General features: G+C 36.3%; 3 protein-coding genes, 1 long non-coding RNA gene and 3 pseudogenes across 5 annotated transcripts; 4 read left to right on the forward strand and 3 right to left on the reverse strand.

Moving 5' to 3' along the window:
• Nucleotides 1-1,492: 1,492 nt before the first annotated feature.
• Nucleotides 1,493-2,842, forward strand: LOC108840976 (F-box/kelch-repeat protein At4g38940-like). The gene has a single exon (XM_018613770.2). The coding sequence runs from the start codon at nucleotides 1,583-1,585 to the stop codon at nucleotides 2,693-2,695; it is 1,113 nt and encodes a 370-aa protein (XP_018469272.2). The 5' UTR covers nucleotides 1,493-1,582; the 3' UTR covers nucleotides 2,696-2,842.
• A 1,583-nt stretch (nucleotides 2,843-4,425) lies between these two features.
• LOC130508168 (probable LRR receptor-like serine/threonine-protein kinase At4g30520) lies at nucleotides 4,426-7,869 on the forward strand (annotated as a pseudogene).
• Nucleotides 7,870-11,787: 3,918 nt separating this feature from the next.
• On the reverse strand, nucleotides 11,788-12,844 carry LOC108841700 (probable F-box protein At5g47300; annotated as a pseudogene).
• A 2,406-nt stretch (nucleotides 12,845-15,250) lies between these two features.
• On the reverse strand, nucleotides 15,251-17,327 carry LOC108839550 (uncharacterized). Of its 2 annotated transcripts, none has more exons than XR_008937435.1 (7): nucleotides 17,083-17,327; nucleotides 16,689-16,967; nucleotides 16,532-16,609; nucleotides 16,317-16,430; nucleotides 15,848-16,247; nucleotides 15,529-15,601; nucleotides 15,251-15,445 (listed from the first exon to the last, which is right to left on the reverse strand). It is a non-coding gene; the product is annotated as an uncharacterized LOC108839550 (long non-coding RNA). The 2 variants fall into 2 exon arrangements; XR_008937439.1 differs by having other exon boundaries at nucleotides 16,679-16,967.
• Nucleotides 17,328-17,938: 611 nt separating this feature from the next.
• LOC108828081 (glycine-rich protein DOT1) lies at nucleotides 17,939-18,794 on the forward strand. Its single transcript, XM_018601643.2, has one exon. The coding sequence runs from the start codon at nucleotides 18,026-18,028 to the stop codon at nucleotides 18,518-18,520; it is 495 nt and encodes a 164-aa protein (XP_018457145.1). The 5' UTR covers nucleotides 17,939-18,025; the 3' UTR covers nucleotides 18,521-18,794.
• A 1,540-nt stretch (nucleotides 18,795-20,334) lies between these two features.
• LOC108828052 (uncharacterized) lies at nucleotides 20,335-20,968 on the forward strand. Its single transcript, XM_018601609.2, has one exon. The coding sequence runs from the start codon at nucleotides 20,452-20,454 to the stop codon at nucleotides 20,776-20,778; it is 327 nt and encodes a 108-aa protein (XP_018457111.1). The 5' UTR covers nucleotides 20,335-20,451; the 3' UTR covers nucleotides 20,779-20,968.
• Nucleotides 20,969-21,073: 105 nt separating this feature from the next.
• Nucleotides 21,074-22,053, reverse strand: part of LOC130508720 (uncharacterized) — a 3,809-nt pseudogene continuing 2,829 nt past the window's right edge.

The following is a 22,053-nucleotide window of genomic DNA, read 5'->3' on the forward strand; positions in this document are numbered from 1 at the left end:
CTAGATTACCTGTCTGTCAGTTGAATTTAACGGGCCGATAGATACAAATATATTAAGTACAGATTTGGTTTAGGTAGTATCAGCTTATTCATATTGCATGTCAATATAATAGAAGGTAAAAGCAGCATTTTCCCACTAATTTTACTAAGCATTAAAATGGCTTCAAGATCCATAAATTAAACATATGATTTATGACTCAGATTCCAGACTCCTAGGATAGTAGGATGCACAATTAATCAACACTCATGTGCTACACACATTGAACTAGTCACAAAATAGTCTTTAACACAAGAACAAAAAATAACAGTATTTATAAAGGGACTTCAATGGAATAAAGCATATATAATTGGTGCATATGAGAATATATGGTCCCGTGGATAAAAAGATGAAACAAACATTACTGAAGGAAATAGAGATGAACATACCCAATTTTATTACGTGGTGCAAATTATTGGGAAGAGATTCTACTTTATATAATCACATCATGAAAAAGTAAGAAGTTCCCTCTTTTCGTATGTGTTTGCATTATTCGTATAATAATATAGATCTGCAGCCAGATTTGTCCCATCATTCAGTTTCTCTCCACTTTGGTGAAAGAGCACTTGTAAGTCTTACGAATCCAAGTCTAACGTTAACATTATTCGTCAAACATTCAGCAATATTTCTCTCGTAAAATATAGGTTTAATTTCTCGAGCGTAGGAAATAAATGTGTGAAACAAGTATAAAAGTGCATGTAATATGAAACAAGTACAAAGATGTATGCATGCGTGAAGGGGTCATTGATAATATGCATGTGTGAGAAAATAAGGTGATTGGTTGCAAAGCATCTCGTTGCTTACCTCATCTTGCTCAGCCTAATTCGGCATCTTGGCCACTTCCATCTCGTGCTTTTCCTTTTCTATCTTGTTCTTTTAGTAATTGATTCTATAAATCAAGATCAAAATTGATAAATTTCATGATTTTATTCAATAGTCATCAAGAAGATTGGATAGATCTGAAGATGATATATAATCATTAGTTCAATCTCGATGTTATCGGTTTCAACTTTGAATTTAGTGTTATGCTTTAGAAAAAATGATTACGTTATAAGGAAAAAAATAAAATCATCTCTTCGATCAAATAGCTGAAATCATTAGTATTACTACTACGATCACAAAATCTCTAATCCCACTAGTTTTGGATCTTAAGTTTGTACGTTTTATCAATCTAGACCAACGAATCACAGTGTTTGAACGATGTCAACATATTATATTTTTAACTAACCTATTATTCAAATTCTGAACATAATCAGATTTTTTTATATAATTATATACTAACCACTAACCAGATAGACTAACATATACGCACGAAAATGTAATAAGTGGGCTATGGATGATTGATTATTTATTAGTCCATATATGTGGGCTGTGGACCTCAATGCGAATTGAGTTGTGGTTTCGAAAAAAAAAAAAATTAATAACAAATGAACATAATTAGGAGAGGACTTAATTTATAAACTCAGTCATCTCTAGAAGATTAGGGTTTCAGCTGCGCTCTCTCTCCCCATATTGTTAAAAGTAGGGTGTGAGCTCTTTTTTGGAGATGACTTCCAAAACTGAGAGAAAGATGAAGTCTCAAGCACCAGCTCTGATTATGCCACTTCCCGAGGACGTCATGTTTGACATCTTAGCACGTGTTCCAAGGTGTGAGTATCCAACACTCTCCCTCGTTTCCAAGCAGTTCCGATCACTTGTTGCTTCACCTGGGCTATACGTAAGACGATCCTCTTTAGGCTTCACCGAACCTTGCTTCTATGTTCTCCTCTATGACAACAAATCACGTGACTACCGTTGGTATACTCTGTACCGGGAAGCCAACGGCGGCAAACGCCGCTTGGTCCTTATCCACTCGCTTCCAGCTAAGAAGCTTGATGCAAGCATTCTCTCCGTAGGCTCGAGCATTTATTTGATTGGTGGTGGGAGAGATGGCGTGTTAAGAATTTATTGTGGATGTCACACTGTGGAGCATCTCCCCAACATGCCTTCGCACATGTCTCTTAGAATTGCTGACGTCATCGATGGGAGAATCTACGTGATAGGAAACAGCTTCGACTTGATGAAGAAGAAGAAGAAGAAGGCGATGGTGGTGTTCGATACAAAATCACAAATGTGGGAGCCTGGGATGATATTAAGACGAGACATAGATCTAGGTAAGACGTGGTATGTTTGTGTCGCGATGGCTGATAAGTTGTACACAACGGATTATCATAAAAGCTTTGTTTACAAGCCAAAGGAGGGTAAATGGGAAAGGGAAGAGATGCTGAGTTCTAAGGCGTGGCAAGATGCGTGTGTCGTAGATGATGTATTGTACTATTACGATAATGATGAGGGAGAGTTAAGAGCATATGATTCAAATCAGAGGCGTTGGGGAGTGGTCAAAGGTATGGGAGATGTGTTGCATATGACTAGAAGCCCAAATTGCACAGGCACTACGAGTACGAGCTACGGTGGGAAACTGGGTTTATGTTTTTCTATAGGAAGTCGTTTGCCTTATCCTAAAGGAGGAGTGTGGTGCAGAACAATGAAGATTTGGTGTGCGGAGATATCGCTGGAAAGGCGTCAAGGAGGAGATATTTGGGGTAAAGTTGAGTGGTGTGATCGGGTTATGACTGCTGATAATTTAGACGTGAAGAAATTTTTAGCTGTTTTGGTCTGATGCAGGAGCACTTACTCATCTTATTTGTGTTTTTGTTTTATCGCGTTGTCCAGATAACTAAATGAGTTTTCTTTTCATTATCCTAAATGAACATAGCTAGTCGATTTACCACAAAAAAAAAAAAACTTGATTATTTTGTAGCATTTTATACGAACACTTTATAAAAAACATACATTCGAAACGTTGGGGTCATGAATGTTCTTGCAGACTTGCAGTCAAGTAAAGACGTGATTGAAAGGTGAAAAAGATAGAAACATAATAAAATAAGAAAAAGAAAGATAAAGATAAAGATGTAATTATTAGTGAGATGGCTTTGGATTAAATTAATACGAAAGGAGGGGGTGGGCCAAAATAATAACAAAGAAAATAGAGTGACAAAAGAAGGAAATAATCAAACTTATAGGGACCTAATACACAATTAACGTAACATAACAGAACGACTAATCAGGCAACAGTGGGTTCTCCCTGTTTCAAGGCTTAGAGCATGATTATTGGTAGAACTAATTTTTGAGTCCTTAAATTATTTTATTAGTATTTGGATGTTAAGAGACAAATGCAAGGACAATCTCAAATATGCAGATTATTGGTAAAAACTTCATATTGTCTCTTAATAAAATATATTGTACAACTGAGCTAAACAAAGACAAAGACAAACTCTTAAACGATTTACCATACACACAATAAACAATCACAAGAAGTTATTACCGTAATGATATCAGATATCCCATGAACACCCTGAGGAAGTATATCATCAGCTAAGTTAAAAGCTTCTGTGACAGGATCAGAAATGTGTGTACCCGACAGGATCAATGCACATCTTAAGAAATCCTAACTGGTTCAGACTGACCACATCGATGATATGACTGATCTGTTGAGAGCTACACTTGTGCATAAGCTTCTGAAGGACTTGAGAAGGTAGAGGGTGTTCCATCAACTCAAGGGATCAATGGCGGCGGGGGTTGGTCTCTTCCTCCTCCTCAGCGTGAAGTAGATTTGCAACATATGATGAATCCTTACTCTCAAAGAACATCGTCGTTTCTGAACGATTACGTTAACGGAGGATCGTATGGACAGAGTATGACGCTTAACAATGGTGTTTCGGAAGAGGTTCCTGACTTGTCAAGAAGTCGCAACAATGGATTTGGTTCTTGGAGAAGCAACGAAGGTTTCGTGAACCTGTCGTCTCTGTCTCTTGAGAATGGAACCTGTTGCTTTGCTTGATTAGTAAGCGAGAGAGAGAGAGAGAGAGATACCTGAAGAGTGTGGAGAAGAGAAGAGAAGAGAGGATAATTCACAATTGATCGAACAGAAATAGAAGCTTAACCTTTGGATTGAGGAGAGGATGGAGAGGAGAGGATGGAGACGAGAGCCACAGAGAGAGAGAGAGAAGAGACGAAACGGCTAAGGGCGACTCTTAATTAAGACACGTCCTTGTGTAATTACGTATTTTTTATTTTTTTTTAAACCAAAATAGCTTAAGAACTGGGGTTAAGGACCCCGATAATCATGCCCTTATATTGACTTTTAGTTTCTCATCTCTCTTTGTACCACCACTGAATATCTCATCTTGTTGTGTTTTGACATTTTTATACAATAATCTCTATATGTGCGAATCATTAAATATATCACTATCGTTAAGTTTCAAATTTAGGTAGGAAGATAGCAAATTCTCAAATGGTAAAAGTATTGTTTCCATGAAGACAAAGAAAAGAGAGAGAGAGAGTGTGTAGAGTAGAGTAGACCAGCATCCACCATCCCGGGCCCGACAACTCGTATCAGCTTCCCCTGATTCTCTCTCTCTTCCTCCACAAACCAACCTCTCTCTCTCTCTTTTGCCATCATTTAAACGGCTTTTGTTTGTTTGTTTAACCTTCTTCTCCTGTGTGAGAGAGACTGTTCGTGGAGAAAGAAGGAACAAAGAAAAGACTCTTCTTTGACTGATAGACCCAACATTTCTTTCTTTTATTAAAAAAAAGAATAACATATCATAAAGCAGAGTGGTTTGCTTTTGCTTTCTCTTCTTTTTCTATGTGTGTTTGTGGGCACATCCTTATGTTGTCTCCCTTCTCTCTCAGAGTTTTTGTTTACTTCTCTTATCTAAACTAAACTTCTCAATGGTGCTAACTAAGCAGACGATGTTGTTGGATCAACTTCATCTTCTTCACTTGTTCTTACTGTTTCTCTGTTTTCTCTCCTCTCTCTCTCTGTTCTGAGCCTAGGAACCCTGAAGGTAACATTACAACAGCAAAACTATAGAGAGTTTCTTTATTTGTTCCTTTGGTTTAAAAATTTGGATTTTTTTTTTTTGGTTAAATGGTAACAGTGGAGGCGTTAATAAATATAAAGAACGGTTTGCATGATCCTCATGGAGTTTTGAACAACTGGGACGAGTTTTCAGTTGATCCTTGTAGTTGGGCAATGATCACTTGCTCCTCAGACAACCTCGTCATTGGCCTGTGAGTTTCCTTTGTTCTGTTTTCTGTGGAGTTCATTAATGTCTAACTCTCTCTCTCTCTCCAATTGTTTAGAGGAGCTCCAAGCCAATCTCTCTCGGGAACTCTATCTGAGTCCATCGGAAACCTCACAAATCTTGGACAAGTGTAAGGATCACGACAACCTCGAACTCGAATCCTCCTTCATTGTTCTGTCTTTCTAAAATTCTAAAATATTTATTTTGTATATCTCTTAAACCTCCTCTGTTTCCTTCCTACTTGTGAAGGTCATTGCAGAGTAACAACATCTCCGGCAAAATCCCACCAGAGATCGGTTTACTTCCAAGGTTACAAACTTTGGATCTCTCCAACAACAGATTCTCCGGAGAGATTCCCGTTTCCGTTGAGCAGCTAAGCAGCCTTCAATACCTGTGAGTTTCTCTTTCTCTTCAATCTTGTTCATCATTTTCATGATTTTTATCAGTTCATAAAACCATCTTCTTACCTATAGGAGACTGAACAACAACTCATTGTCTGGGCCCTTCCATGCCTCTCTATCCCAAATTCCTCATCTCTCCTTCTTGTAAGTTATATAGATTTTGTCTTTTCTTTACTTTATCCAAGGCTTTGTCTGAATTGTCTTTTGTTTTGTAATGTTAGGGACTTGTCTTTCAACAATCTTAGTGGCCCTGTTCCTAAATTCCCAGCCAAGACTTTCAAGTAATTATGTTTTGAACATGTCAAAGTGATTTTCACTAATTCTTTATATTTTAATCAGGAATAATTCTTGTTACTTGAACTGTAGTGTTGCTGGGAATCCATTGATCTGTAGAAACAGCCCACCTGAGGTTTGTTCTGGATCTATCAGTTCAAGTCCTCTTTATGTTTCATTGAGCTCCTCATCTGGTAAAACTTTCTTCTCCTTCTTGCAATTGTTTTTTTTTTTTTTGTAACTTTCCATCCTTTCATTCATCATAGTCTTGTTACTTTGAGTGTGTGTGTAGGACGCAGGTCTAATAGACTGGCGATAGCTCTCGGTGTAAGCCTTGGCTTTGTTGCTTTAATAACCGTTGCTCTCGGGTCTTTTTGTTGGTACCGTAAGAAACAAGCAAGGCTTACTACTGATCCTTAACTTAAACGGTTTGTTGATTATAGCTTTTTGTTTTTTTCATTACAGTTTTGTATATCATGGAGATGATGTTTAAAGTTTTGCCTTTTCAGTAGAGGAAGGGCTACAAGGACTAGGGAATCTAAGAAGCTTCACGTTCAGGGAGCTGTATGTATCTACAGATGGTTTTAGTTCCAAGAACATTCTCGGCGCTGGAGGATTCGGTAATGTCTACAGAGGAAAGCTAGGAGACGGGACTATGGTTGCAGTGAAACGGTTAAAGGATGTTAATGGAACTTCAGGGGATTCACAGTTTCGTACCGAGCTAGAGATGATTAGCTTAGCTGTTCATAGGAATCTGCTTCGGTTAATTGGTTACTGCAAAACTTCTAGTGAAAGGCTTCTTGTTTACCCTTACATGCCCAACGGCAGCGTCGCCTCGAAGCTTAAATGTTAGTATAAGTCTCTTGGTTCAAATCTCATCATTTCCATTGACAACTTTGAGCTTATTGTTATTCACTGTTGTAGCTAAACCGCCATTGGACTGGAACGTGAGGAAGAAGATAGCGGTTGGAGCAGCAAGAGGTTTGTTGTATCTACACGAGCAATGTGATCCAAAGATCATTCACAGAGATGTCAAAGCGGCTAATATACTCTTGGACGAGTGCTTTGAAGCGGTTGTTGGTGACTTTGGTCTTGCGAAGCTCCTCAACCACGAGGATTCTCATGTCACGACCGCGGTCCGTGGCACCGTTGGCCACATTGCACCTGAATATCTCTCCACCGGTCAGTCTTCTGAGAAGACCGATGTGGTTTGGGTTTGGTATACTCTTGCTTGAGCTCATAACCGGATTGAGAGCTCTTGAGTTTGGTAAAACCGCTAGCCAAAAGGGAGCTATGCTGGAATGGGTAAGCAAATGAGACTCATAATCATACTCTCTTGATTACTTTGATATGATCAACATAAATAAGCATGCTTTTTAACTTTTGGTTTAGGTAAGGAAACTACATGAAGAAATGAAAGTAGAGGAACTGGTGGACCGAGAACTAGGGACAAACTACGATAAGATTGAAGTGGGAGAGATGTTGCAAGTGGCTTTGCTATGCACGCAGTATCTTCCAGCTCATCGTCCTAAAATGTCTGAAGTGGTTTTGATGTTGGAAGGCGATGGTTTAGCTGAGAGATGGGCTGCTTCTCATAACCATTCACATTCTTACCATGCCAATAATCTCTTTTAAGACAATCTCATCTTTGTCTACTACTTCTGTCTCAAGGCTTAATGAAGCACATTGCAATGATCCAACTTACAAATGTTTGGGTCTTCGGCTTTCGACGATGACGATGATCAAACAGCCTTTAGATTTGCTCGCCATGGAACTATCCGGTCCAAGATAACACGCAAAAAGAAAAGATTATCAGTTTTCTATCAAACTATCCAATGAAGAGGCTCTACACTTATTAGAATATAGACATGTATGTATATATTTTGCTTTAACGGTAATGATGACAAATGAAGAAACTATATGAGACTGATGTGTTTGACTCCTCTTTTGACCAAACTACATTTTCAAATTTACCGATTTTATCCAAAACATTTTAATTGTATATTTTTTGAAAGAATTTTAAATTAACATTTTTAATTGTAATCCAAACACAATTACTATTTATTATATTTAAAACATTATTTTATGATACAAAATACTACACATAACATAAATAAATAAACAAAGAATATTTGATTTTATAAAGAAAACACCAAAATATATATATATTATATATATATATATATATATATATATATATATATATATATATATATATATATATATAAGTAAAGGTAACACTTATGATTAATATCCGTCACAATTCTTCGTTGTTACATCTAATTAGATAAAATAATAATAGACTTTGAAATTAGATGGATGAATCAGTACTTATTATTTATTTTATTTAAAAATAATAAAAAATTGAATTTAAAGATTAGTTTATAATTTGAAAATTTTATCTGCAAAAAATGAAGAATCATAATTTGAAGAAAAAATGAATATTCCAAAAACTTAAGTGAAACAAAAAAGTAAAAACAAAACACCACTAAAATACTGTCTTGCGACTTTTGTTAAACTTTGACTCTCACGAGATAGCCACCGCAAGCCACCGCAGACAAGTAAACTCCAAAGAAGCAACAAAGATTACTTATGTTGAGTAATTCCTTTAACCAAAGACAAGTTAAACTCCAAAGAAGCAACAAAAGATTATGTCGACCAAGTTTTCAGACGCTTTCTCATTTTCTTGATAGAAATCAAAATGTTGTTTGAGATGGTACATAGTAGAGGCTTCAAAATGAAACAACAACCTTTATTTCATGTTCAATCATCTATTAAACGAATTAACTAATTTTACCTGAAGAACTTGGAATGAAACTTTCTCTGTTGTAACGAAACCAAACAGTGGCTTAACATCATCACAAAATCCTCATCAATCTCATGAACAAATTGCCTCTAATCAAGCGAGTGAATTGTATGTTCTTGGCAGCATAGTGGGTCACTAAAAAGATAGTTTCACGCCAGAATAACATCCATTAGACACAACATGATTATACTATAATTTATATGGAGTTGAAGCTCATACGTACATTAGTTGTGCATTTGATCTTCGCTCATTATATTGCATCAGAGAACACAGTTCATACCAAAGTAGTCTCTCTTCCTCGAAATGATTTCGTTGCAGAGTTTCCAGCACAACATTATATCAATAGTCTCTAAACCTCCTTATCATGCTTTTGATGAACGAAATGACCAACGGAGTGTGTGACCAAATCATCCAGAACAAAAGCAATAAGCGGCTCAATAGCCGATTTTTCAGCCGTCATCATGAACCTCAAGAAGAGTTCACCATGAATCGAAGTAGCAAAATGATTTTTGTTCCCAGAATATTCAGCAACTATAAAGATACTCTCCTACCTGCGAAAACAAATGAAGATCAGGTCAGAATGCTATTTTATTGTAATGTTTTCATTTATTATATTTTAGTATATGATATTTTTATTGTAGCCATAGTAATGCATTGTAGTAATATTTTAGTCTCTCCAAACTAAAGAATGTCGTCGACATGGAACACTAAATAACAACAGCAAGATTATTTATAGAGGAACTAATTAATATGAATCGTTCATTTTTTTTTATAGTTTACAGGCCGACGCAAGGAAGGGGGAATATCTCGTTACATACTTAAACAATTTAGCTTTCCCTTAGGGCCGGTACTGACTGCGATGATGGACATAGCATGGCTCTCATCTATCTATGAGTACATGGACAATGGAAAACTTTCAGGAATATCTTTTAAGTGAGAAGGCAGAGAATCTTAGCTGGGAGAAGAGACTCCACATAGCCATAGACTCTGCACAAGGTTGGTCTAAAGGCAAGATTAGTCTGGTTCAGGTGTGAAAACGTTCTTTACTTTAGATGCCGTGGAGAGAAACCTTATAAAAAAGGTCTTGATGCTTGTTGCATGACCCATGATAATTGTGACTTGTGTTGATATTAAAGGTTAATTAACTCAATCAAAAACTATATATACTCCTGTATGTTTAAAATGATTTCTTTCTAGAAACCCTTCTTGAAAAAGTCTAATGTTTACAGTATAAACCTAATCAGTGATTCAATTTAAGTCGTTGGTTTTGGTCATACTGTGTTACGTGGAACCTTGTTCTTGTTTACATATTGCAAGCGGAACTATTTTCTAATATGGTAACCATTTGATGTCATCTGATTTCCTTTGAAATAACAATTCGTTTTTGATTCTCATTTACACTTTCCATGCCTACTTTGCAATCTCGGATTAAACCAATTGAAAACAAGACCAAACAAAAAAAATCTCATCTAAATCAAATCTCACCTTTATTACAATGCACCGTTCTAGAATATATTTCTGTATCAAACATAACTGCGTCAATATGATTTGAGGGATCTCCATTGTTTGTTAAATTAAGAATAAGAATCACTACTACAAAACATCACTTGCTCAGAAAATTAGCATTTTCATTCGAACACAAGCTTTTTGCCATCTTTATGAGCCTAATTTTTGTATCATGCTGGGCCTTAGCATCAAGCCCACAATCGACTCAAGCTTTAGAGTTTGAGGTGTGATTGGTGCCGAGGAGAGAGAAGAAAAAGACAACCAACACCTGGTTTGAAGAGACAGACAAAATGAGATATAATAAGGGTTTAAAACTTTATTGGTTTGGAGATAAGAATTTTCATTTGTCCAGTTAGACTGTGTTCACATAGGTTTGCTCAATGGAGCTTCAGTTTTGATAGTGTGTAAATGCTTTATGTTTACTATAATATTACTGTAAAGAAGAATGATTGTTCCATCAATTGTAGCTTCTCGCGTAAACAGTTACCATCATCCAACTCAAAGACTCGTCCTTCCTCTTTCGACTTCGCTTAAACTATTTCCTACTCATGGAAGGCAATTTGTGCTGCATCCTCATCGTACTAGAGCCACCACAGGAACTGATGTTGTGGCAGCGGTAGAGGGACAAGATTCTCCTCCTGTTTCGGAAACAGATGCAAATGACAACTCAGATGCTGCTGCTACTACAACAACTCGGTCAAATGGGAACAGCAAGACCTGGAAGGAAGAGAAATGCCTGCAGTTAAGAACGAGGAGCTTGTTGTTTGTTCATCTGAACGACCAAACTCATAAATGATCCACATAATAGAAGGATGGTAAAGGCAGAGTGGCTGAAATCTTCCTCTGTTGCTCATTTGCAGCTCTCTTGCAACGACAAGGAGTAAACATGAGAGGCTTGATTAAAGCTGCTCCGCCTAAAGAAGAAGTCCAAATTAAGCCTTTCATTGGGTTTGCACGGGAAATCTTCAGGTTTGACGTGTGGATGGTCAGGAAAAGATTCTCCTTCAAGCTGCTGATCATTCGAAGTTATATATATACTGTGGAGATCGCTATGTTTTCCCGTATTCTTATCCCGGAGAAGCATAGTGTGGAGGTGAGCTCTCCAGATAACAAAAGCATATTCTTACATGTCTTTGTCACATATATATTCTGACTAGTGGTTGGCTTCGCGCAGGATATTGTTTTTGGTTGTGTGATATATCTGATAGAAATTTAGAGCAATCACTATCAGCACTTGTATCATATCATATCATCTAACTAATGTTTGAATGATTTTAAGGACTCATTAGGGAAATAAACCTTGCCAACGTGTCGAGACATACTCTATTTATGGTGGACTTGAATCGATCTTCCATTGCCACGCCAAAATCTTTAATCTTTAGAGACTAATAGATTTTCTACTTAAGCGTTAGCAAAATTTATTTCAAACCCATCAACAACAACTCATACCAAGTGTATGGATTATTAAACTTGGTTAGTTCAATGCTGAGTCTGCTTGTAGTGAAAACGAGTGATTTGAAGTAATCTACGAATGAGTAAAACCTTTTAAAAAACATTCATAACATTTGAACAAATAAAATTTTAACCACTCGACATTTAGCTTGAAATAATGATTTTTTTTTCTCCCTCCAAGGTCTCACTGGATTTGAACCAGACTTGGTACATAATTAAACAAAAGTGGCCAATGTGAATGAAAACGAGATGCTTCAAATTCCAAATGCGTGACTTCATTATCCTCCCCAACAATGTATTGCAACGAGACGTAGGGCTTGGTATCGTCTTGGTGAGAGGGCTTGGTTTTGTCACGGCGACCTGTCCACCTTTCACGACATATAGCGATTTTCTTCCCTTCATCAACCAAGAAACTTGTCTCGACGCAAAAGCCAAGCTGAGGACGATCTTCCATGGCGAAGATCTTGTTCCACGACACAACTTTGGTCTCATCATCAATCGGACTGCTTATCCATATCTCGATTTCTTTTCCAGGTCTATCATGGGGTCGTAATAACACTGCAAGCTTCTCTTCTCTAACAACCGAGATGGACACAGTTTGACATCTACAAGACGGATCAGGAAGGCACATGCGTGCAAATCTCTCTGTTGAATAATCAAAACTTAGTAAGTATAGGACTGCGCTATACTCTCTTGAATCTGAAGCGCACCAGTAATATGAAGTCATGAGGAATCCTCCTCCATAAATCGGAGTTGATCTCGCAGATTTCAAATGTTCGCTTCTCTTTACAAGGCACGTGTCTCAATATTTTATAGCTATTATTATTGTTTTGGTAGCATCTTCCAAGAGTATAAGTTACGTAAAACATGTCATGATTGCTGGAATGAGTGATCCACTTGGTTTGACCGGTACACGGGTTCCAAACCACGATTCTTCTGTTTTCGCTGGTGCATACCAACAAGCCATCGCAGTGAAAGACATGAGATATCTTGAATTCAGCTGAATAAAGTGGATCTATTAGGCCAAGCTCATCACCACGGAACGAACAAAGTCTATTTTCCTCCATTAACTTGAGAACCATATATTGCTTTACGGCTTTATCATAGTGAAATTTTGCGAATCTTGTATCGTTGAATATACCGTTCCATAGTTTGCACGTTGATCGTAAACGTTTCAGACTTGTGGCCGGAACACGACTTAGTATCTCCTTCTCTACTAAATTATCTGGCAACATCGTCATCTTTCTTTTCTTTTCTTCGAACAACGGTGATTATATACCTATATATAATATTATTCCTATTTTTTTTCATAAACATAATATGATTGGTAAATTTTAAGGATCATTATCTTTGATCTTTCCATTTGTTGACCAAAAAAAAAAGTAAATAAACCCCTTATAAGTTTTAGAAAATATGAGTATCATCTTTTCCAAAAAAAACTTGACAGACACATATAGGTTCAAGTTTACTATTCTTTCATTAGCATATACAGTATTTGCAAAACCTAATCTAAATCATATATAGATGAAGTTGTATTTTTAGCATATATTTCATCTTTGATTGATTCTTGATAGAATATTTACTTTTTAGTTGATGTTGATCTTTTTAATCTCTACATGTTATTCTCCTTGGCGGTTAACTTAGCGGTATTGAAGTATGGCGTGTAGAGAATTTTAGCCCTGCACCCATCCCAAAATCTTCTATTGGCAATTTTTTCACTGGAGACTCTTACATAGTATTGAAGGTTACTTAGGCCTATGAACTACGTTCTGTTTACCTTAAGAAGGTGGAGTAGCATCAGGATTCGAACATGTAGACTCTTTCACCTTACTGAGACTACGGCAGAACGTGCCTCTTTTTTTCAATGCTTAAGACCCCCAAAACACTCTCCTTTCAGTCAATATGTCTAGTGTGACGAAGCTTACCCATCAGAATTATCTTATGTGGCGTCAAGTTCGAGCTACAGCATTTTATTGATGGATCTGGTGTTATTCCTGCTTCAACGATCCAAGTTCCTTGGAAATTTCACTGTGTTGCTTGTACGCTCCTAGTTGTTTCTGTAAGCTGGTGCCTGCTTTTTGACATTGATAATTTTGCAGAATCCATTACAATATCCCCTCCAAACAAACAAAAATATAAATCATAATCAAACACCCATGTACACCCTAGAATGTGTATTTTGGATCCCTCTACTCACGTTTTTAGACTTGCATTGGTTTTCACGGGAAATCTTCAGGTTTGACGTGTGAATGGTCAGGAAAAGATTCTCCTTCAAGCTACTGATCATTCAAAGTTATACAGTGGAGATCGCTATGTTTTCCCGTATTCTTATCCCGGAGAAGCATAGTGTGAAGGTGAGCTCTCCAGATAACAAAAGCATATTCTTACATGTCTTTGTCACATATATTATTCTGACTAGTGGTTGGCTTCGTGCAGTATATTGTTTTTGGTTGTGTGATATATCTGATAAAAATTTAGAGCAATCACTATCAGCACTTGTATCATATCATATCAGTTCAGGTTTGATGGAGCTTTTGGATTTTTTCCAACTCTGGAGTTCTTGATATGCTTGGTCCTAACTATCGTAGGATATGTACCAGGAATAATCTATGCGCTTTACGTGATTGTGCTCCAGAACCAAGAAGAGTATTTCGATGAAGCCAGAGGCCCTCTCTACTACTCCGCTTGATACCCTCTCTGTCTATGTCCGAACCTGTTTGTTCTTTGAGAACTGTTGTACCCAAATAAGTTAATTTGTAATGTGCTGAAAGAGATTAGTTTTTGTGTCTGCCTGTTCCGTTATAGTTTTTCATTCTTAGCTTATAATCGAATAGTTATGCTGATGCATTTATTATATATCATCCTATCTCATGTGACCTGTAATATATTATGATACATACAGAATTACATTCTTTTGAGAAAGAGATAACAGAACTCTCAAATCCATATCTTTTATTAAACATGCGAAGTCCCACTACTTGATGGATGTTTAAGCAAAAATAAAATGTTAAGATAAATTTATAAATTCTAAATCTTTGCAACAAAACCAGTTTGCAATAAAGTAAGGAGTATGAACCCCTTGACTATTATTTATACTTGAGGTTTAGCATTTCAGTGCAAGAAAAGATGGACCAGAACTGCAACTGATACCTGAGGCACAGCGAGTGAAGCAGATTTTGTCATGGAGGACATGGCTCTGTTCTTCGTTCCTGTTTGTCTGACAAGTGATCCACCTCCATAAACGCCTCTTGCCTTGCTCACATCCAAAACCTTTCCATGATCTCTCTTGCCACTAGTTACTCCAACGACTGGTCTCTCTGCAACAGCAACAAAAACTTCAGTTAATATGTACATCTTTTGGAAGTTGTTCAGCAAACATTGAAAGCAAACTAATTTCCTTTGTGAACCAGGTTAACTGTCTTGTCTGAACAACATTGAGTTTCTTCAGCAAATAAAGTCCTATATTGTAATAAAGCTAGGAAATTTCGGTCTTGGCAAATTAAACCGGGAATGTACCAGAACTCTTCCATGGGTTAAATGCCCTATATTGTAATTATGTGAGTAAGAAAAGCTATGAAAAATCCGGGTTTAGCTAATTAACACCAATCTTGGCAAATTAAACCGGGAATGTACCGGAATTCTTACGGTTCCATCAAAAAAAATTGAAGCACTTAAAACCATTCAGCAAGCTATGTGCGCATATACAACAATCCTTTACAACTTCAAAAGAAAACATATATGAACAGGAGAAATGTTTTACACAAAATGTTTTTACACAACTATTTATTTATTTCTTGCAGATATATCTTCTTCTTCTTTCTTCTGTAGAATTATGCATGTACCTGGAAAAAAAAAAGCAAATCAGGTAAATAAACAGAAAAAAATAAATATATTTAGAATGGTGTAATATAAAGAGTAAAAATACCTATATCCAGCCAACTTAATTTCCTTGATACTTTTTGGAAATTTAGAAAGTTCTTCTAGTTCTCATAAGAAGCCTGTAAGTTAACAAGAAAGCTTCAAGTTAACAAGAAAGCTTTAAGTATCATAAGAAGCCTCTAAGTTAACATTTAACTGTAATAAATGTAGTCTAGGACTGAAGAGTTGCTAAAGAGGTGAGAGCAGGTCAGTAATCACATTCACGAGCATTATCATACCTTCTTAACATATATCCTAAACGATGTAGAGGTCATATATATATATATATAAGTATTTAACAAGAACGAGAATGAAATGTAGCTTACTTGACTCCACGCAAGACGTGAACACCGTAGATGTTGCTTTGAAGCTCCTCCTCTCTGGCAAGCACAGCAGCAACAATGGTGTTGAAGATGTATGGGAGGAGTGTATAGAATCGTCTTAGCATGTCTTGCACGACGTAGTGGCCATATGGATGTGTCATCGACGATTCAAGGGCACCAGGAACGTTCACAATCTCTCTGTACACGCGTCTAACCATCAGAGCACTCCCGGATTTGAAGATCTTCTGAACAACGAACATAGAGTTAGGAGAGGAAGCGAGTTGAAAAATGTTGCCTTGGAGATGTCCAACAACGGGTTCTGACAAAGCAGAGGAAAAGGACATGAAGGCGTGGACAACACGGTTCCTTGGAGAATGTTGTTTGAGATGGTACATAGTAGAGGCTTCAAAATGAAACAAAACAACCTTTATTTCATGTTCAATCATCTATTAAAGGAATTGACTAATTTTACCTGAAGAGCTTGGAATGGAACTTTCTCTGTTGTAACGAAAGCAAACAATGGCTTAACATCATCACAAGTCCTCATCAATCTCATGAACAAATCGCCTCTAATCAAGCGAGTGAACTGTATTTTCTTGGCAGCATAGTGAGTCACTAAAAAGATAGTTTCACGCCGACACAACATGATTATACTATAATTTATATGGAGTTGAAGCTCATACGTACATTAGATGTGCATTTGATCTTCCCTAGTCATTATATTGCATTAGAGAACACATGCCAGGCAATTGTTGCACTTGTAACCTGAAACAATCAGTCGTGAACATCAAAAACAACAAATAAAAAGAAGAATAGAAGAGTAGAGAAGAGTACATGCACTCACGCAGCACATGAACTGCGAACTCATGTTTTTCATGTTCAGCGGCCTTGTCAAAAATGTTTGAGACAGTGAAAAAGAAAAGAGTTGGGTTGAGTTTCTTAAGCCTTCTAAGCAGAGCTTGAACGATCAAATTTCCATAGTGGTCAATGATCAGAATATCAAGACCCCATGCATCTATCCCTCGCAAAGCGTATTCATTTCCTTCCCTCTCATGGCCATAGTGTAAGTAGGATTTAGCTCTAGTGCTCTTGTGCATTCCTTAACCGTTTCTTCATATTTACCCTGAGCAACAGTTCAGAGCAAACTTGAGAGCTATTGATATGATTATAAGCATCTTCAGTCGAGATTCAACAGATTACTCCATATGATTATAAGCATCTTTTGAGGAAGCATACACCTTTGTTTAAACAGCATATGGATCCAAGCTCTATGGATTCAGGAAACTCCTGAACAAGCTCTGAAACAAGCATATACTTTAAATCTTTACAAACGCCTCTTCGAAAGCCATTCACGAACAAACTGTTCCCTGACACTCTAGCTTCATTTGCTTCTGCCATGGCTTTCTCCTGCAATATAAAAAGACAAAGTTTGTCAACGGTAGCTTCATAAACCAGACAGAACTGTAAAACCCAGAAAAGATGAATCTATGAACTCATTCACCTTATTGATCCCTCCATGAATCTATGAACTCATTCACTTGGTTAGAGGCTTTTTATTGGGTCTGCTTTAGGCAATCTCAGGCCCAGTATTGGCCTATCTAGTGTTACTTTTGGTTGAACCAATTTCAACACTAAACCACACAAATGTATGGTTTCGGTTTGAGGCTAATTTCACATTTACTTTTTTTTTTTTGCTTAATAATTTCACATTTACTTGGAGGTGGAGAAGACAAAAAAAGGGAAAGAAGATGATGATTGTTTTCTCACGAAAATAAACATGTGGATGTAAGAATGTACAACGTTGCCAACGAACAACACTCTTCGGTGCATGCTCCACTAACGATCTCTCTCAGTGGACCTCTCATGTATAGGTCGGTCATGCCTCCAATTCTAACAAATATTTTAAAATTTGTTTTGGAGATATCGTGCTTATCAAGGTTGTCACCACTAGTATATCAAATACGTATTCACAACTTGATTAATAGCCAATAAAATTTATTTACTTCTATGTCATAATTGGTGTGGACACAACTATGTGGTTTGTAGGATTTTAACTACCATATTAATAAGGTCTGGAACGCCTATAAATACCTTCAACATCTTGTATCATATTCATCAAGAGCGCCTACCAAAACACTCTAGATAAAAAGCATTACCAAATACAAAACAATAGATACAACTATGTCTGCGAGTAACTCATCATCATTGGTTCTAATCACGTTGATATTGGCCACATCGTGCCTAGTCTCCGAGAGCCGGATTGCAAGAAAAGATTTGGGTTTAGACCTTGGTGGGATAGGGATAGGGATCGGTACTGGCATCGGCATTGGTCTAGGTGGAGGTGGCTCCGGGTCCGGAGCTGGTGCCGGGTCAGGATCCGGAGGAGGAGGAGGGTCAAGCTCTTCTTCCTCATCTAGCTCCAGCAGTTCTTCGAGCTCTGGTGGTGGTGGAGGTGATGCGGGATCCGAGGCCGGATCATACGCGGGCTCACGTGCCGGGTCTGGTTCAGGTGGAAGTTCCGGATCAGGCCGTGGAAGAGGAGGTGGTGCTGGAGGGGGTCACGGTGGAGGTGGTGGAGGAGGAGGGGGTCAAGGTGGAGGAGGTGGATCCGGTCACGGAGGAGGCTCCGGTGAAGGCGGTGGATATGGAGGAGGATACGGTGAAGGCGGCGACTGAATGAAGAATATCGCATGCATGCAATATCTTATCCATGCTATGTGTTTTACGTAATTATTTTTAGTGTGAAATAATAAAATGCTGAAATTTTCATTTTCTAAAGTGGGTGAGTAAAGGAGATGGGAAAGCTTCTCGCGTGTTTGGTTAATTATGTACTCTTCCATATTCGAAATGGATTCTTGGTGTTATAGATGTTTTTATTTTTGTACTATAAGTTGTAATTTTTTCAATTTCATAGTTGACAAAATAACTACATGCTCGTTTGTTTTTTGTTCTTCTCCGTTTTCGCATGTATCAGTCATCATACATAGTATAACAAAACATTTGGTAAATTATGTACTCTATATCATTTATTAATGATTCATATTGTTTTAAATTTTGAGAATTCTTGCATTCTTTTTTTTTTGAGAGAGAGACCAACATATATATGTCAATTATATATAACAAGTTATAACAACAAAAGAAACCAGTCCGCACATACATAATGTAGATACGTAACCAAAGTAACAGAATAATTATACATCTTTATAAATTGGTTTCATGCTCAAACCTTTAGAAATAATCTTTGACCCGAATTAAACATCTGGCATCACAAAAAAATAAGAATATAGCATTATACATACTTTTTAAAAAGATAGAATATAGCATGAAAAGATCGTTAACGTAGTTAGAATCACAATCTACTATCGCTGAATCCTTTAATTGCAATGATTGTAGGATCATCAGAATTCAGCTTAATGAGATCCAAATAATTTTCTAAAACTCTGACATCATATAAATTTTCAGAAAATAGCGGTCTTATAGTATTATCATCGTAGTGAGAATTGTGCTCACAAAGGGGGTTTTTTTTTTGAAACACAAAGGGGTTAATATATTAATTTAAGTGCTTCAAATAACCTTATTCTTATTTTATAGACTAAACACTGATTCAAAATCAAAAATAGAACATTTTATGTTAAAAACTAATCAAATAGTTGTTTGTCTGAAATTATGCTTTTGTAAGGTGATATCTTGCTTGAGAAAAAAAAAGTGTCATTCGTAATAAAACATAACCAATGTGAACGATCTTTCTCGAACAATGATTTAAGCACGCGCATTAGGTTCAATGATACTTCATAGTGGGGAGTGGGGACTATAGATTAGTGACCATTGGTATATATATATGAGTTATTAGTTTCTGCGTGTATAAACCACTACCACTCCACTCAACTTAGTGGACCGTTGACTCTGATGGGTTGGCAGCAGCAAAACGATAATGCACACATCACATGCACCCATAGATAATGTGCACTAGTTACCATTTCTATTAAATTTAACGTTTCGTTAGAACTAAATTTCGGGGATAATAATCTCGTTATGCATTTTGGATGATCATAATATAGACTTGTGACTGAAATTGTGGACTATATTGACGTAGTAAGACTTCTAATAATACCACAATCTCTTTTTCTTTGAACGTTTTATACCTCACCAGTCAAAAACCTCACGAATTATAACTTGGATTAAGTTCGTTTATTTTTTACATAATTTCCACATTTTGCATGTATTGCAGATCAAAATCTTATAGTTTGACCAATTTTTTTTATATTTAGGTGCTCAGAAAAATTATATATCTAGTCAGACTACCATGTGTTTACTTACTATAAACACATGTGTTTAAGAGTCTCTGTGTTTAATTGGTACGCATGGCTATTTTAATTTTGAGTGCTCGTAAAGTATGAAAAGAAAATGATAACGTAGTAGAAATAAATTTGGTGATAAACACGTAATGTCTCAATCTATCCCAAAGCTTCTATAAATACCCGAACATGTTATTCTCTCTTGTATCCAACTAAGTTACACTACAAGCCTACAAACTCAAGACACATTGATTGGCAAGTCTTTACATACCAACTTTCTTTTAAAGGTTCTTACACACGAAGAATTCCAAAATGGCTAGGGTCCAAGGTCTAGTTCTTCTTGGTTTATTAGTAATTTCAAGTTTAATTATGTTAACTGAGAGCCGAGTCGCAAGAAAAGACTTGGGGCTTGACCTAGGTGGGATTGGGGTCGGTCTGGGCGTTGGATTGGGGATTGGTATTGGCGGCGGGGGTTCAGGCTCTGGTGCTGGTGCAGGTTCTGGTTCAGGCTCATCATCTAGTTCTAGCTCTAGCTCGTCATCAAGTTCGAGTTCTAGTGGTTCGGGTGGTCGATCGGGAGCCGGTTCATCTGCTGGTTCATTTGCTGGATCTAGGGCTGGATCAGGATCTGGTAACTAAATAATTAGTACGATTTATTTCCTACTTAAAGTGTGAACCAAAAAATGTGTGTGTTTATGTTGTTGGTTTGTTGTCGTGTGTGTGTACGAAGTTGGATGAATAAAATGTCGTCATAAGCTATGTGTTTGTTTGAGTCTGTATGTTTCCATACAAGTCTAAATTGTGATATAATATCTTTAAATTTGGATCAGAGCATGTGCAATCGTAATTGGGTAACTCAAAATTGGAACCAAGAAAGAAAACAACCTTCAACCGATAATCAAATCATATGATCATAAATTATAGCCATTTTACTTCAAATGGTTAAACTCTTAAATTGCAAGAACAAAGCAATAACAGTGTTCCGTCACTTATGAAAGAGTTCCGTATCTATCTTATTAAAGCTGAAGTATAAATTCGGTGTGTTTGAATACTTGGATAAGAGTATTAAAAAAAATTGGTGTGTTTGGAAATATGGATTGTAGTCTTTTAAAAAAAAAATTGTTTAGAAACAAAGATAATAGTCTTAAATAGAAAAAGTAATGGGCTTAAGTTATTAAGTCCGTTATAAAAGAATATTGTCAATATATATAAGAAAAATACAATACAAAGCCCAATTTGAAATACCAACTCAAATTATAGTTTTCATATTTCATATTAAATTTTTAAAATATAATATATGTAATTTTTAAAATACATATTAAATACTATTAATTATATGATTAGTTATATGATGGTACATATAAAATACGATTAATTATATGATGAAATTATACGATATATAATAATGACTAAGGATGGGTTTTCAGACATCCATACGAGTTTGGTTCTGATCAGTTTACGTTTCGAGTTATCGAGGTCAAAGATTTCAGTCCTATTAGGATGTTTCTAAATTTTTGTTTGAGTTTGATTTGGATCTTTACGGGTTTGGTTTGGGTTTGGATAACATATTTAAATTATTTTTAAAGTTTTAAATCACTATATATTTAAAATTTCTCAAAATCTATAAATAAAGTAATATATTACCTATAAATTTAAGTAACATATGTCAGAATACCTAAGCTTAACATATCAGTTGGTTTGATTTAAAAATTTGGATACGAAATCAATAATTATTTTAAGTATTTTTGGTGATTTGAATATACTTTAACTATTTCAGATATTTGTTTTTGACTATCTATATATATTTTTAAGTATTTTAAACCAATTTAAAGGTATCATTCTTGATGTTTTATATACGTTAAATATAAAAATAATTAATATATAAATATATAAATCTATTTTTAGATAAATTCA

This window comes from Raphanus sativus, chromosome 2 (assembly GCF_000801105.2).
Source record: "Raphanus sativus cultivar WK10039 chromosome 2, ASM80110v3, whole genome shotgun sequence".
In the NCBI taxonomy this organism is placed as follows: Eukaryota; Viridiplantae; Streptophyta; class Magnoliopsida; order Brassicales; family Brassicaceae; genus Raphanus; species Raphanus sativus.